Source organism: Cervus elaphus, chromosome 10, assembly GCF_910594005.1.
Source record: "Cervus elaphus chromosome 10, mCerEla1.1, whole genome shotgun sequence".
In the NCBI taxonomy this organism is placed as follows: Eukaryota; Metazoa; Chordata; class Mammalia; order Artiodactyla; family Cervidae; genus Cervus; species Cervus elaphus.
The window spans coordinates 23,169,893-23,185,574 of record NC_057824.1 but is presented as its reverse complement, the minus strand read 5'-3'; the positions used below and the strand labels follow the sequence as shown (position 1 = coordinate 23,185,574).

Below are 15,682 nucleotides of genomic sequence, written 5' to 3'. Positions count from 1 at the left end.
ATCAAATGCAGAGGGATCCATCGGTGTGTGTTGAGCATTTGTTCTATGCCGGGCGCTGCACACACATCTCCTTACGTAACCTCCCTTTATTCCCAGTGGCCTTTGGAGGGCAACTGGTGTCTGCCCCGCTTTACAGGGAGAAGAAGGAGGCTGAGAAGCACAGGGGCCTTGTTCAAAGGCTTTGACCACAAAGCCGGAGCCGGAGGACGTCAGCGAGTCTTACATCTTTTCTTTTTAACAATGGGAACATTTTTCCTTCAGTGGGAAGGAGATCAAAGGCACGGTCTCTGAGTCGGAGCCAGGGGAGGCCAGGGCTCCGCCTCCCCCGCCCACTGGGGGCCGCTTCAGTAACCCCCGACCACGTGTGGCCGTTTATACCGGAATCTGATTTAATGAAATGAAATAAAATGGGCAGCTCGGGTCCTCAGTTGCACTAACCGCATGTGAAGTGCTCGATAGTCATAGCACAGACATGGAGTATTTCCATCCCTGTAGAAAGTTCTCCTGGACAGTGCCGCTATAGACAGTGTGTGCGCAGTAAGTCCCCTACATACAAATGAGTTCCATTCCAAGAGTGCGTTCATAAGTCCAATTTGCTCCTAAGTCCAACAGAGTTAGCTTAGGCGCCCAACTAACACAGTCAGCTGTATTGTACTGTACTATAATAGGTTTATAATACTATTCATGCAAATAATACATTAAAAAACAAGCACAAAAATAGAGAAAGCATTTTTAATGTTATAGTACAGTACCTTGAAAAGTACAGTAGTCCAGGACAATAACTGGCATACAGGGGCTGGCGTGGAGCGAACAGGCAAGCAGAGTCACTGAGGGAAAGAAGGTGGGAGCTGGTAGAGCTGAAGGATATTCAGCAATAGGAGATGGAAGGTAAGCTGCGATTTCACTCATGCTTAACATTGATGGAATGCATGTTAGCATCTTTGAAAGTTTGTAACTTGAAGGTTCCTTTGTAGAGAACTTCCTGTACAAAGTTCGGAAATACTGCTGGGGAGCTTCCGGCAGCCTTTTGTTGTTGCTCAGTCACTAAGTCGTGTCCTGCTCTTTGTGACCCCATGAACTGTGGTATGCCAGGCCTCCCTGTCCCTCACCATCTCCCGGAGTTCATCCAGGTTCATGTCCATTAAATCAGTGATGCTATCCAACCATCTCATCCTCTGCTGCACCCTTCTCCTGTCTTCAATCTTCCCCAGCATCAGGGTCTTTCCCAATGAGTCAGCTCTTCCCATCAGGTGTCCAAAATATTGGAGGTTCAGCTTCAGCATCAGTCCTTCCAGTGAATATTCAGGGTTGATTTCCCTTGGAATTGACTGGTTTGATCTCCTTGCTGTCCAGGGGACTCTCAGGTTCTCTCCAGCACTACAATTCCTTAGCCTCTAAAAATCTCATCTGTTCATAAACAACACAAGAAAATAAAATAAATAATAATAATAAATGTCCCTACTGGGCATCTGTGAGGCCCCACTGGGACAATGCATGTAAAATACAGTGCACCTTTGTGAAGCATTGTGCAAACAATGGCAGTGTCCATCCGTGGGTACTGTGTAAGCCCTAAGATGTTTTTGAACATGCAGGTTTCTGTGACCAATGCATTTAGACTCCAGCTGTCTAGAATCCTCCGTGAGGGACAGAAATCAAAGTCACATAACCCCGTGGTTTCCTTCACGTGTTGTCCTCATTTGGTTCAGACGTGGCCCTGAGACCACAGAGAATCTTCCTGGCCAGACTTCTCTAAGAGTACCAGTGCCAGTCCACCCAGATGTGCCAACGTGTGATTGCTTTGCTCAGAATTAACTGTGTCTTTTGCAGTTTTCCTCCCTCTGACTTGATGACATCTTGCTTTTGCAAGCTTCATTTTCCAAGTAAACTTCCCCTTTTTCTTTGGGCTTATCCAGCTGTTTTTTGCTCAGCTCAAGACCTGTCATGAAATATGATAATGATTTGCAGAAATCTGTGCCTCTCCATAAAATACGAATTTAAACTGCTGTTGGACAGCCCTCATACGGGTGCCAGGTACAGATTTAATTTCCATTCCAGAAATGTATCAGCATGTGGTGGGTTAGCAGGATGGGGGGGACTTTCACCCCATGAATATCAACAAATGGCCTTAATAGATAAATACCCTTGTACACACCGAGGCGTTTATTTTTGTTTGCTTTTCGAGGAATTGAGGTCAGAGAGATGGGTGAGTCTTAGAAAGTTTCAATAAAACCCAGGTTCTTAGCATCCCCATGGTAATATAAAGCACTGGAGTTGCAACTACTCCAACTTCATTAAGAGGACACATGCCATCCATTTGTCCCAAAGACCCCAGGACACACGTTATCCTAAGTCTCAGTTTCCCTATTCAGAGTGACAGAAGATGACTCAGCTTGCAGAATTGTAGAATTCCACAGTTCCACAGGACCACGATGACAACCACATCTCACAGATGAGAAACCAGCAATGCAAAAGAAAGCAGTGACTTTCCTGAGGTGCTGCTGTCATCCAGATGCAGAGAATGAACACAGATCCCTTCCATCTGCTCCTCCGTGGCTCCTGTCACACGCCCTCCTGCCATCATGCACAAATCAACCTTTAGCAACTACCCCCTCCCCACCCCCGCAACATCCATGGGTCTCAGAGAAACCTGTATGCAGGTCAAGAAGTAACAATTAGGACTGGACATGGAAAATAGACTGGTTCAAAATTGGGAAACGAGTACATCAAGGCTGTATATTGTCACCCTGCTTATTTAACTTCTATGCAGAGTACATCATGTGATATGCTGGGTTGGATGAAGGACAAGCTGGAATCAAGATTACTGGGAGAAATATCAATAACCTCAGATACACAGATGACACCACCCTTATGGCAGAGAGTAAAGAGGAACTAAAGAGCCTCCTGATGAAGGTGAAAGAGGAGAGTGAAAAAGTTGGCCTAAATCTCAACTTTCAGAAAACTAAGATCATGGCATCTTGTTCCATCAATTCATGGCAAACAGATGGGGAAACAGTAGCAGACTTTATTTTCTTGGGCTCCAAAATCACTGCAGATGGTGACTGCAGCCATGAAATTAAAACACACATGCTCCTTGGAAGAAAAGCCATGACAGAACTAGATAGCATATTAAAAAGCAGAGACATTACTTTTCTGACAAAGGTCCATATAGTCAAAGCTATGGTTTTCCCAGTAGCCATGTACAGATGTGAGAGCTGGACCATATGGTCCACGTTCTGGACCATAAAGAAGGCTGAGCAGTGAAGAACTGATGCTTTCAAACTGTGGTGTTGGCGAACTCTTGAGAGTCCCTTGGACTGCAAGGAGATCAAACCAGTCAATCCTAAAGGAAATCAACCCTGAATATTCATCAGAAGAACTGATGCTGAAGCTGAAGCTGAAGCTCCAATACTCTGGCCACCTGATGGGAGAAGCCAACTCGTTAGAAAAGACTCTGATGCTGGGAAAGATTGAGGGCAGGAGGAGAAGGGGGCAACAGAGGATGAGATGGTTGGATGACATCATTAACTCAATGTACATGAGTTTGAGAAAGCTCTGGAAGACGGTAGACAGGGAAGCCTGGCGTGCTGCAGTCCATAGCGTCACAAAGAATCGGACACAACTGAGCGACTGAACCACAGTAGCATTGCTGGCTCTCCAAAAAGGCTGTTTCCTCTTGGTTTGTCAGCTGTGTTCATCATCACCGTTGACGATGCCCACTTTTTCCCACTCTTCCACTTGGATCATCTGAAGCCCTTTTATAGTCTCAGAGTATAAAACTGAGTCTCCAACCCTACAGCCCTGAGATGAAAGCTTCAGAGTTTGTTGGTGAGACACGTCCTGTAGTCTGGCCTCATCTCTAGCCATTAAAGAAACAAAAAAATTAAAATGAAGAATGTAGCTGTAAACCTTCCAAATAGTTTTGTTCCCACAGGGAGCCCTTCAGCAGTTGTCTCTGGAAGGATGCAGCATTTTACATGCTCTCCCTGCCACTTTCATTTTTCTTTGCTTCACTGTTTTATGTCTTCTTGTTAAGGAGAAAAGGGCAGTAAAGCCGAAAAAATGTCAGGAAGTTGAGCACTCGTCAACTGACTTTTCTTATTACTGTAGAGTTTATACTTCCATCTCTGTTTTCAAGGGTGATTGATCATTTCAGCCTTCTTAAATAACTTAAAAAATAAGAAATGATATATATGCCCACTAATAGATATGTAGGTCATGAATTAGCCACAGCCATGTCTTTGAACCCCTTCATGAATTACAGCCTTGGCATGGTGAAGGGGCTTGTGTAACTCAATGAAGCCATAAACCATGCCTTGAAGGGCCACCCAAGATGGATGGGTCACAGTGAAGTTCAGTTCAGTTCAGTCCAGTCATTCAGTCGTGTTCAACTCTTTGCGACCCCACAGACCACAGTGCGCCAGACCTCCCTGTCTATCACCAACTCCCAGAGTTTACCCAAACTCATGTCCATTGAGTCGATGATGCCATCCAACCATCTCATCCTCTGTTGTCCCCTTCTCCTCCTGCCCTCAATCTTTCCTAGCATCAGGGTCTTTTCAAATGAGTCAGTTCTTCACATCAGTTGGCCAAAATATTGGAGTTTCAGCTTCAACATCAGTCCTTCCACAGTGAAAAGTTCTGACAAAATGTGGTCCACAACAAAATCTAGACAGGGTATTAAAAAGCAGAGACATCACTTGGCCAACAAAGGTACATGTGGTCAAGGTATGGTTTTTCCAGTAGTCATGTACAGATGTGAGAGTTGGTCCATAAAGAGGGCTGGATACCAAAGAATCGATGCTTTTAACTGTGGTGCTGGAGAAGACTCTTGAGAGTCCTTGGATAGCAAGGAGATCAAACCAGTCCATCCTAAAGAAAATCAACCCTGAATATTCATTGGAAGGATTGGTGCTGAAGCTCCAATACTCTGGCCACCTGATGCGAAGAGCCAACTCATTGGAAAAGACCCTGATGCTGGGGAAGATCAAAGGCAAAAGGAGAGGCCGGCAGAGGATGAAATGGCCATAGACTCAATGGAGGTAAATTTGAGTAATCTGCAGGAGACAGTGGAGGACAGAGGAGCCTGGCGTGCTGCAGTCCATGGGGTCGGAAAGAGTCATACATGACTTAGCAACTAAACAGCGGCAACAATATCTTTGAGAGGATTACCGGATGCTTGCTTTTTGGAGGGTGCTGACTGGGAAAGGCGAACGGAACTTTTGAGATGATGGTGATGTTGTTTTCTATCTTGATCTGTGTGATGATTTCAAGGATGTACACGTATGTAAAAATTTATCTAGCGCTTTATTTTGTATAAGTTATACCTCAATAAAAATAAATGTACCAAAAAATTTAAAAGAGTGCTCTGTTTATTGACATAGAAGCACATTCACTTTGTGTGGGATGAAATGAGAAAAGAAAGCCATTGGTAAAATGGTTTGCATGGCATCATTATATTTTGAAAATTGAAACGGTGTTGGCAAACTAATGTCCCATGGGCCAGGCTATTTTGTGTAAATAACCTTTTATCGGGACAGAGTGGAACTCCTTCATTTACATGTTATCAATAGCTGCTCTCAGACTGTGTATAGTTCCCTAGGACTGTGATAACAAAGCATCACAAACTGAGAAGCTTAAGCAATAGGAACTTTTTTGTCTCATGTTTCTGGAGGCTGGAAGGCCTTGATCAAGGTTGTCCATAGGGCTGTGCACCCTCTGAAGGCACCAGGAGAAGGGTCTTCTGGCCTCTGGTGGTTCCTAGACTTGTGGCAGCATAACTCCAGCCTTCCCACGACAGCCTCCCTGTGAGCACATGTGTCCAAATTCCTTCTTTTTACTTTTTTAAAACTTTTTATTTTGTACTGGGGTCTAACCGATTAACAGTATTATAATACTTTCAGGTGTGTAGCCAGGGACTCAGCCATACATGTACACATATCTATTCTCCCCTGGTGGCTCAGATGGTAAAGAATCCGCCCTCAATGCAGGGTTCCATCCCTGCATTGGGAAGAGCCCCTGGAGAAGGGAATGACAACCCACTCCAGTGTTCTTTCCTGGGAAATCCTGTGGACAGAGGAGCCTGGTAGGCTACAGTCCACGGGGTTGCAAAAAAGTCCAACACAACTGAACCTCTAGCACACATTCTCACCCAAACTCCCCTCCCCTCCAGGCTGCCACATAGCATCGAGCAGAGTTCCCTGTGCTGTGCTGTCGGTCCTTGCTGGCGATTCACTTACAGTAGAGCAGTGTGTACATACACATTCCAAAGTCTCTAACTATCCCTTCTCCCCAGTCTTCCCCCTGGCAACTATACGTTCATTCTCTCCAAATCCCTTCTTTTTATCAGGACACCCGTGGTATTGGGTTAGGAGCCCCCCTTACTCCAGTATGACCTCGCCTTAACTAATCATGTCTGCAATGACCCCATCTCCAAATAAGCTCATATTCAGAGACGCTGGGGCTTAGGACTTCAACATATGAATTTTGAGGAGGCACAGTTCAGCCTATCACATGCTAGAGCAGCAGCGTTGAGTAGTTGATCAGAGACTAAGCCTAAACTATTTATCATAGTGTCTTTACAAAAGAAGTTACCAGCCCCTGTTTTCAAAGGTGTGTGTATATGTGTGTGTGTATACAAATGCATACAAAATTCGGAAGTTTGTTCATGAATGCATTAACAGAGGTTGCCTCTGAGTTATAGAATTATAGGCAGTTTTAATTTCAACTGTACTCTTAATATTTTCTACATTATTTGGGCTTCTAAAAATTATGATGTAATTATTTTTGTAATAGAAATGAATAGTAAACATGTCTCTTTGGGCAGGAAGGGACATCATTCCTGTTTAGTCTCTCTCTGCTTCCCACATGCAGCCACCAAATTCTCTCCTGTCCGTTAATGGTTTGTTTTATTCCAATGCAAACCTCTCTAAATAGGCCACCGTTCTACACTGTTGGGAGCGCTGAGGGCTAACACTTAGCAAACCAGCAAACTCGACTGTTTACTCACTTGGGCATAAGGAGTCTTCATGTCTTTATTTAGCTGCCTCTTGTAACTCGGGGAGAAAAGCTTTTGGCTTTTATCTCCTCATTAAAAATAGATCCTTTTATGATGATGGGACGGAGCAGTCATGAGTCATCATCTCCTGGGTCATAGGGAAGTGTGCGATGCTGGATCGGGCCTCGGACAATGGGCCCCAAGATGGTACCTCGCCATCGCCTTGACTCCCTGGCTTCTTGTCGTTGCAGGAAACTGGACGCTTTCATCTACGACGCTGCTGTCTTGAATTACAAGGCTGGGAGGGACGAAGGCTGCAAGCTGGTGACCATTGGGAGTGGGTACATCTTTGCTACCACTGGTTATGGGATCGCCCTCCAGAAGGGTTCGCCGTGGAAGAGGCAGATTGACCTGGCCCTGCTCCAGTTTGTGGGTGATGGTAAGACTTTGGTTGACTTCCCCTACTTCCAGGGCACTTGAGACCCTCACACTCTCTGCTTCCTAACTGGCTTTCTAGTGGATCTTTGGGTAATGACTTAGCTTACTACAAGTATTTACTGAGTACTAACCACATGGTACCATGGTCCTTTAGGTTGCTTATAATGGAAACCAATTACGGACAACTAAGTCAATTAAAACTTTATTTTAAGGATGCAGAAGTGTCTATCTCAGTTAATTTAGGAAAGAGTTGAGCAAATAAGTTCAGGGGGAAAAACAGGAACCAGGGCAGCCCTGGGGCTTCAGCAGCTGGAATTCATGGGTCCTCTCTCTGAAGGAGTGGTTATCAGTGCAGGGCAGGGATTTCATCACCTGGGGATATTTGGCTGCATCTGGAGATATTTTTGATTGTCCTGACAAGGAGGTTATTTGATACCAACATCTGGTGGGTAGAGGCCAGAGGTGAGGGGTGCTGGCAAACATCTTTCAATGCCCAGGACAGCCCTCCCACAAAATCTCAAAACACAGAATTCTCTGACCCCAAGCATACAGTAAAGAATCTGCCTGCAACACAAGGGACCCAAGTTCAATCCTTGGGTCAGGAAGATCCCCTGGAGGAGGACATGGCAACCCACTCCAGTATTCTTGCCTGGAGAATCTCATGGACAGAGGAGCCTGGTGAACTACAGTCCATGGGGTCACACAGAGTCGGACACAACTGAGCAACTTTCCCTTTCACACGTTTATAGTATCATGATTAAGGGGAAAGCTCTGCTCTAGAGCAGTTGTTGTTCAGTTGCAAAGTCTCTGAACACAGTCACGCTAAGTGTCCGACTCTTTGAGAGCCCGTGGACTACGGCACACCAGGCTCCCCTGTCCGTCACTGTTTCTAGAGCATCATATATATTTCTAGAACATCACATAACTAGGCTGTAATAAGTCCCAGTCTCTCTTTTCCAAATTCTAAATTTCAAATTCCAGAGGAAGGATTCCTGATGGATTTTGGGTCAAAGATTCCCTCCTGGACCCCTCAGGAGTGAATAAAGGGTGGGGTTACATGTTGTCCTAACACGACAGCTCCTCCTATTTTCCTATGGGGAGATGAAAGAGAGGTGATCACTATACAGGGAAGAGTTAGCAGAAATCCCATGGGTTTCCACTGCAATCCGCCCTTTACCTGCCTATCCTGAAAAAAGACCATTTCCACCCTCATGGACTTGCAGTCTAATGGAATGAGGGTATTTATGGAGCTTCCAGCTAACTGGACTGGCTCTCTCCAGCAGCATTTCCTTCTGTCCTTCTCTACTTTTAGTTGGGGATTTCAACATAGCTCATTGCTTCAACAGCACATGGTTTTAAAATCCTGTCCTGGCTCAAGTGGCATGCTGGTTCCCCTTGGTCTTGCCAACACTGAGATAGGAAGAGCAAAAGCAGCAGAGATGGCAGGTGAACCCTAAAAACGTGTAAGTATGAGTAGGAAACAAAAGTTCAGGGCGTAGGTCAGAAGCTGTGTTCAAGAATGGGTGGAGGCTATGTTTGGAGATGGTTCCAGAAAATGCAGGGCTTCCCAGGTGGCGCTAGAAATAAAGAAACTGCCTGTCAGTGAGGGAGATGTAAGAACCTTGGATTTGATCCCTGGGTCAGGAAGATCCTCTGGAGTAGGAGATGGCAACCTACTCCAGTATTCTTGCCTAAAGAATCCCATGCACAGAGGAGCCTGGTGGGCTACAGTCCCTAGTATCACAAAGAGTCAGACACAGCTGAAGCGACTGAGCATGCACACCCGCCAAAACATGCTGCTCTTGTCCAGGGCTGGGGAGGACAGTCTGTCAACCACTGTGGCCAAATACAGTGTTGAAAGAGGCAGAGGTTTGTGTGTACGGTTGGTGTAAGCCTGAGCAAAGGGTATAATGCCTTACACCCTCTACTCCCAGATTTAAACCTTAGATTCTCACAGTGTTGTCAAGAATCCTAAATGTGTTTTATATTTAACTCCCAAATGAGAGAGCATCTGAATCTCTGGATTCTCTCTAGGGCATTGGTACCTTTCAGTCAGATCAACAGCCCTGTTCTCTGCTGTGTCATAGTGACTTGTAGCCGTGTTGCCCAGTTATTGCTGTGACATCTTGGAAGCACATGACAACTGGCATTTATGTTTCTCATGGGAGCGCAGGTTGAGTGGGAAAGCTTGCCTTGGGCCATGGTGGCGCCACCTCCTGCTGCTGCAAGCCCAGGGATCATCTCTACGGTCTCCGTTCCACCCGTGTTTATTCTGGGTCTCAGGCCGAAAGGGCCGCAGCTACCTGGGAGAAGCTCTTTTCCTGACTGTGTTGGAGGCACGGGAGAAAGCACTCACCTGCATGGGCACTTTGCAAGTGTCAGCTTTCTTTTTTAAATTCTTGATTTTATATGGGAGTATAGTTTCATCAGGGCTTCCCAGGTGGCTCAGTGGGTAAAGAACCTGCCTGCAATGCAGGAGCCCCTGGGGATATGGGTTCGATTCCTGGGTCGGGAAGATCCCCCAGAAGAGGGCATGGCAATCCACTCCAGTATTCATGGGCTTCCTTGTTATCTCAGAAGGTAAAGAATCTGCCTACAACGCGAGAGATCTAGGTTTGAGCTTTGGGTTGGGAAGATCTGGAGGAGGGTTCAGCTGCCCAGTCCAGGATTCTGGCCTGCAGAATCCCACGGACAGAGGAGCCTGGAGGGCTACAGTCCATGGGGTAACAAAGAGTCGGCCACGACTGAATCGACGCAGCACAGCATAGCACGTAGTTGGATCCGCGATGCCCTGTTAGTTTCAGGTGCGTAGCAGAGTGATTCAGTTCTACAGACAGACGTGTCTATTCTTTTGAATTCTTTTCCCTTTAGGTTGTTACATAATATTGATTGGGCTTCCCTGGTGGCTCAGATGGTAAAGAATCTGCCTGCAATTCGAGGAGACCCTGGATCGGCCCCTGAGTTGGGAAGATCCCCTGGAGAAGGGAATGGCAACTCACTCCAGTATTCTTGCCTGGAGAGTCCCATGGACAGAGGAGCCTGGCGGGCTACAGTTATTGGTGTTGCCAAGAGTCAGAGATGACTGAGCGACTAAGACTTTCTTTCATAATATTGAGCAGAGTTCCCCGTGCTATACAATAGGTCCTTGTTGGCGAGCTTTGTCACATTCACATCTGCTAACACCCTTCTGTCCGAAGCAAGTCCTGTGGCCAAGCCCAGAGTATACTCTGGAGCAGGGGTGCCGACCTCTGGGATCTGATGATGATCTGAGGTGGAGCTGATGTAATCATAATAAAGTGCACAATAGATTTAATGTGCTTGAGTTATCCTGAAACCATCTCCCACCCCAATCCATAGAAAGATTGTCTTCCGTGAAAGTGGTCCCTGGTGCCAAAAAGGTTGTGACCGCTGCTCTGGAGCATGCTCGGCCTTGTAAAGAGGAGTTTGGGAGTTAGACGACGGGCATGTGTGCGCAGGGAAGGGAAGGACACATCTGCCACAGTGGTTGCCTCCCTGTGGTGTGAACTACCCCGCTGACGAGGGTCTCGTTTCCAGCAGTAAACACCACAGAGTCTTGAACATGACAAGTAACTGGTCACTGAAGGCCTGGATGAATACATACACACATGGGTGAATGGTTAGTGTCAGGATGTATTTCATTGACAGGAAACTTAAATATGATGGGCAGCTGTCAAATCTGTTGGTTCTAACTCTACACCCACCTACCCCTGCTGTCCCTTCTGCAGCGTCTTTTATGAAACAGCCACATATTTGGGGAATAGGATATGCCAATCACCACACCAGATGTGTTGCATGTGTTCTTTAATTGAATATGCATCACAACTTTATAAAGTTAAATATTGCCTATGATCATTTTATGGAGAATGAAACAGCAGCTCAGCGGGCTTATCAGTCCCTTAGGGAGTAAGTGGCGAAGCCTCTACTTTAAGGGGACTTACTGCTGATGAGGGTCAGTCATTTCAGACTTTTGTTTGATCTAATTCTCCAGAACGCCTGTCTAAGTTTGCTAATTAGATGCTTGAGATGTATAGTCCCCGTGTGTGTACGTGTGTGTGTGCTCTTGTGCACTCAGTCGTGTCTGACTCTTTGCGACCCCATGGACTGTAGCCCACCAGGCTCCTCTGTCCATGGGATTTCCCAGGCAAGAACACTGGAGTGGGTTACCATTTCCTACTCCAGGGGATCTTCCAGACCCAGGGATCAAACCAGCATCTCCTGTGTGGGCAGACAGGTTCTTTACGACTAGCACCACGTGGGAAGCCCACAGACCCTTGAGGAAGAAGTAATTTAGTGTATGTTGGATGATATCTATTGTCCCATTTCCAAATGCTTCTGTGAAAAGGTTAATTTTCTTTAGCCTCAGTTTATTCATCTGCAATTGAATACAGAAATATCTACCAGATAAGGTTGTCATGAAGATAAAATGAAAAATTATATTTAAACAGCCACCTGGAAATAGAAATGATTCAGAAAATGTCATTGTCACCACCACCATCATCATTGACTCCCTCCCCTCCTTCCTCTCTTCCTCTCTTCCTCTGCACCCCCATCACTGTTGTCCGTGCACAGCTCAAGGATTCAAAAAAGCACTTTTAGTGTCGTATTGGTGACAATATGGTCAAGTTAGCATCATGGTAATGCCGTTCTGAACAGAAACCTCCCCTCTGTGGCAAATAAAAAAAAACAGTAGAGGCATCCAGATAAACCAAAGAGCGGTTCCCTGTTTTAACAGAAAGTCTAGATTCTTAGAGGTATTTTCTGTCCCAGTTCAGGGCTTTCCTGGTCAGACTGTCTGGATTGGGGGATGTGTCTTCACCGCTTCATCTTCAGAGACCATCTGGAGGCCAAGCCACGGGAGAGAAAATGACGTGGCTCCAGGGGGCGTCTTGAGATAATCTTCCCGGAAAGCCACGTCCAATTCTGAATGTCTCTCTAGGAGTAAATACATGAATTAACACAGCTGCATAAATATTTCACTTATCTTATGCAGCTTCGGCAGGACTAATTATACTCCAAAATTAGACCTGGAAAGAGCACAGTGCTGAGCGGTCCCTAATTATTATTCATCCCCTGGAATGGAGTGTTTATCTCTTGTTATGGAGTAGCTTCGGTGGACGATTACGAGTCTAATGAGTGTCAAAAGTATAAAAAATTTTCCTAATGAGCTGTGTAAATATAACCTTTTGAGTAGAGTGTTTGGTTATTGGGGGAACCTCTTATGTGAAGCCTACCAAGCATTTCCCTAGGAAGGGGCCTGCCAGTCTCCTGTAAGAAAGACACAGGGTCCCGATAAGACCTCACCCTCCTCTTCCTGTCTGACTGTTGGTCCTCTCTGCAATAGTGGAGTTCACCTGCACGCGTGCAATTGTGTCCAACTCGACCCCCATGGACTGTAGCCCACCAGGCTCCTCTGTCCATGGGGATTCTCCAGGCAAGAATACTGGAGTGGGTTGCCATGCCCTTCTCCAGGGGCTCTTCCTGACCCAGGGACCAAACCCGCGTCTCTTATGTCTCCTGCATTGGCAGGTGGGTTCTTTACCACTAGCGCCTCCTGGGAGTTCACTTGGGGACTCAAAGATACTTTTGAGTCACTCAAAAAAGTATCACTTGAAGATACTTTTCAGCATCGATCATCAATATCCATTACTGAGAAACATACATTCCTAGGCACTGATGTTCCAAGAAGGAATCCCATGGTCTTTTCCTTCCTTCCTTCAAGGAGCTTACTGTCCAGTTGGATGGTAATGTGTGGAATTAAAATATCTAATTTCAAAATAGGAATATGTGTGTAATAATTCATGTATATATGTTAATATATGCTATATATTCATGTTTATATATGTGTGTGCTCAAATGTTCAGTCATGTGCAGCTCTCTGTGGCCCCATGAACTATATAGCCCACCAGGCTCCTCTATCCATGGAATTCTCCAGGCAAGGATACTGGAGCAGGTTGCCATTTCCTACTCCAGGGAATCATCCGAACCCAGCTATCGAACCAACATCTCTAGGGTCTCCTGCATTGGCAGGTGGATTATTTACCACTAGCACCACCTGGGAAGCCTACACACACACACACACACACACACACACAATTTGGTGTCCTGAGTAGATAAGAGAGTGGTCAAGGAGACATATGAAATATATCATATTTTTAGTAGAGGAATGAAAATACAGAATAAGTCATAAAGAAAATGAGTAAGATTTAGACAGAGATTAGGATGGGCCAGAGTTCCCAAAGCCCCATTCATTAGCTTATCCAGCAGTCAACAAATAACTGCTGGGTCCCTGGTATCATCCCAGCACCTAAGAGGTGACAGCTAACTGAGAACATAAAAAATAAGTAATGCCTAAAAAAATGGCATTTCTGGCTTCAAAGGAGAGGTTGAACAGAAAATCTCTTAGGCCCCATCAATCTCATGGATTTTGTAATTTTTATGTGATTCTGGGATTTGAAGAGACAGAAGAAAATCATAGAGGTTAAAGGCCCTTTTGATGGATAGAAGCCAGCAAGAAGATATCAGGGAGAACAAGTTGATATTGTAACATTATTCAGAAACAGGTGGTGTTGAGAAAATAGAAGGAAACCAAGATTTTGAGCCTATACTCAATGGTCCACTACCATGCCAAGTGCATCACAAATCATCTTTGTAATTCTTTGTACAGTGCTCTGGAGTAGATCTTATTACCTACGTTTTGCAGAGCAGGAAAACGAGGCTCATTTAGGTTACATGAGCTATGGCAAGGGGCTTCCCAGGTAGCACTAGTGGTAAAGAACCTGCCTGCCGATGCAGGAGACATAAGAGACACCGGTTTGATCCCTGGGTCAGAAAAATTCCCTGGAGGAGGGCATGGCAACCCATCCCAGTATTCTTGCCTGGAGACTCTCATGGACAAAGGAGCCTAGAGGGCTACGGTCCATAGGGTCGCAAAGGGTTGGACTTGACTGAAGCAACTTAGCATGCACGCATGCATGAGTTATAGCAGAGCTTCTCAAACTTTAACCTAATCAGGACTCACCCAGTGATTGTTTAAAATTCAGGCTCTGTTCCAGTCTATCTGGGGAGCCTGAGAGTCTGCACTTCGAACAAGCTCCAGGTGATGCTGCTGATGCTGGTCTGTGGACCACGCCCTGTATAGATTTTTTTGTTAGAGGTAAAAATTGAACCAGGTTTGCCTGATTCCAGCTCTGATCATCTTTCCATGCAACTAGGTTTCTGGAGAAGTCTTACAAGTGGCCAGATCACTTTAGCTACAAGTCATATATTTAGCTTTGAAAAGCATTTAATCTTCCTCTTGTATTTTGCTCATTTTCATCGTTGTTGGTTTCTTTTTAAACTCAGAAAAGCATTACTTCTCTGGTGTCTAGTCTGAGTTCATTAAACAAATAAAATGAAATATATGTACTTATCAAATATTTTTATGAAATTTATAAGGTATATCCCATTGCACTTACATTAGAGATATACTGATATCATATATAAATATTTGAAAGATATGACATGCATATATTCATCTTGTATTCTAAGGTGACCAACTCAACCCATTTTGCTAGGACTCTCTTGGTTTTAAAACTAGCTGGTGACCCCATGAGAGTCACTAGCTGGTAACTCTCAATGTGTGGAATTAAAATATCTAATTTCAAAATAGGAATATATTTATAATAATTCATGTATATATGTTAATATATACTATATATTCATGTTTATGTGTGTGTGTGTGTGCTCAGTCACTTCAGTTGTGTCCAACTCTGTGAGACCATATGGACTGTAGCCCACCAGGCTCCTTTGTCCATGGGATTCTCCAGGCCAGAATTCTGGAGTGGGTTGCCGTGCGCTCCTACTTCAGGGGATCTTCCTGACGCAGGGATAGAACCTGCATCTCTTAAATCTGCCTGCATTGGCAGGTGGGTTCTTTACCACTAGCGCCACCTGGGAAGCCCCAGTTGTATCATATTTGGGCATACATAGTAGATTCATAGACGGAATATTCGCCAGAGCCCATCTACATCACTTCAGTTGGACTGGTTCCCTTTGTCCCTTTGGTACTGCATCTTTGTAAGCAGTCGTCTTGAAGACTCATCCAGTTGATGACAAATCAGATGGGACCACACGTCTGCTCTAATATCACTAAGGAACCTTGCTGCACTCGACTCTAGAGCTTCGGGAAGCACCACGCCTGGACAAGATGCTCACAGCTCTGGAAAGGGGGGAGTGCTGGGGGCCGACAGT

General features: G+C 45.3%; 1 protein-coding gene across 2 annotated transcripts in view; it reads left to right on the top strand.

Moving 5' to 3' along the window:
- The window catches only part of GRIN2A (glutamate ionotropic receptor NMDA type subunit 2A), a 431,280-nt gene that overhangs the window by 373,459 nt on the left and 42,139 nt on the right, over nucleotides 1–15,682 (top strand). For both annotated transcript variants that reach the window (XM_043914296.1, XM_043914297.1), the window contains one exon: nucleotides 7,246–7,433. In XM_043914296.1, coding sequence (XP_043770231.1) covers nucleotides 7,246–7,433 — 188 coding nt within the window. The remainder of the gene's footprint in view (nucleotides 1–7,245; nucleotides 7,434–15,682) is intronic.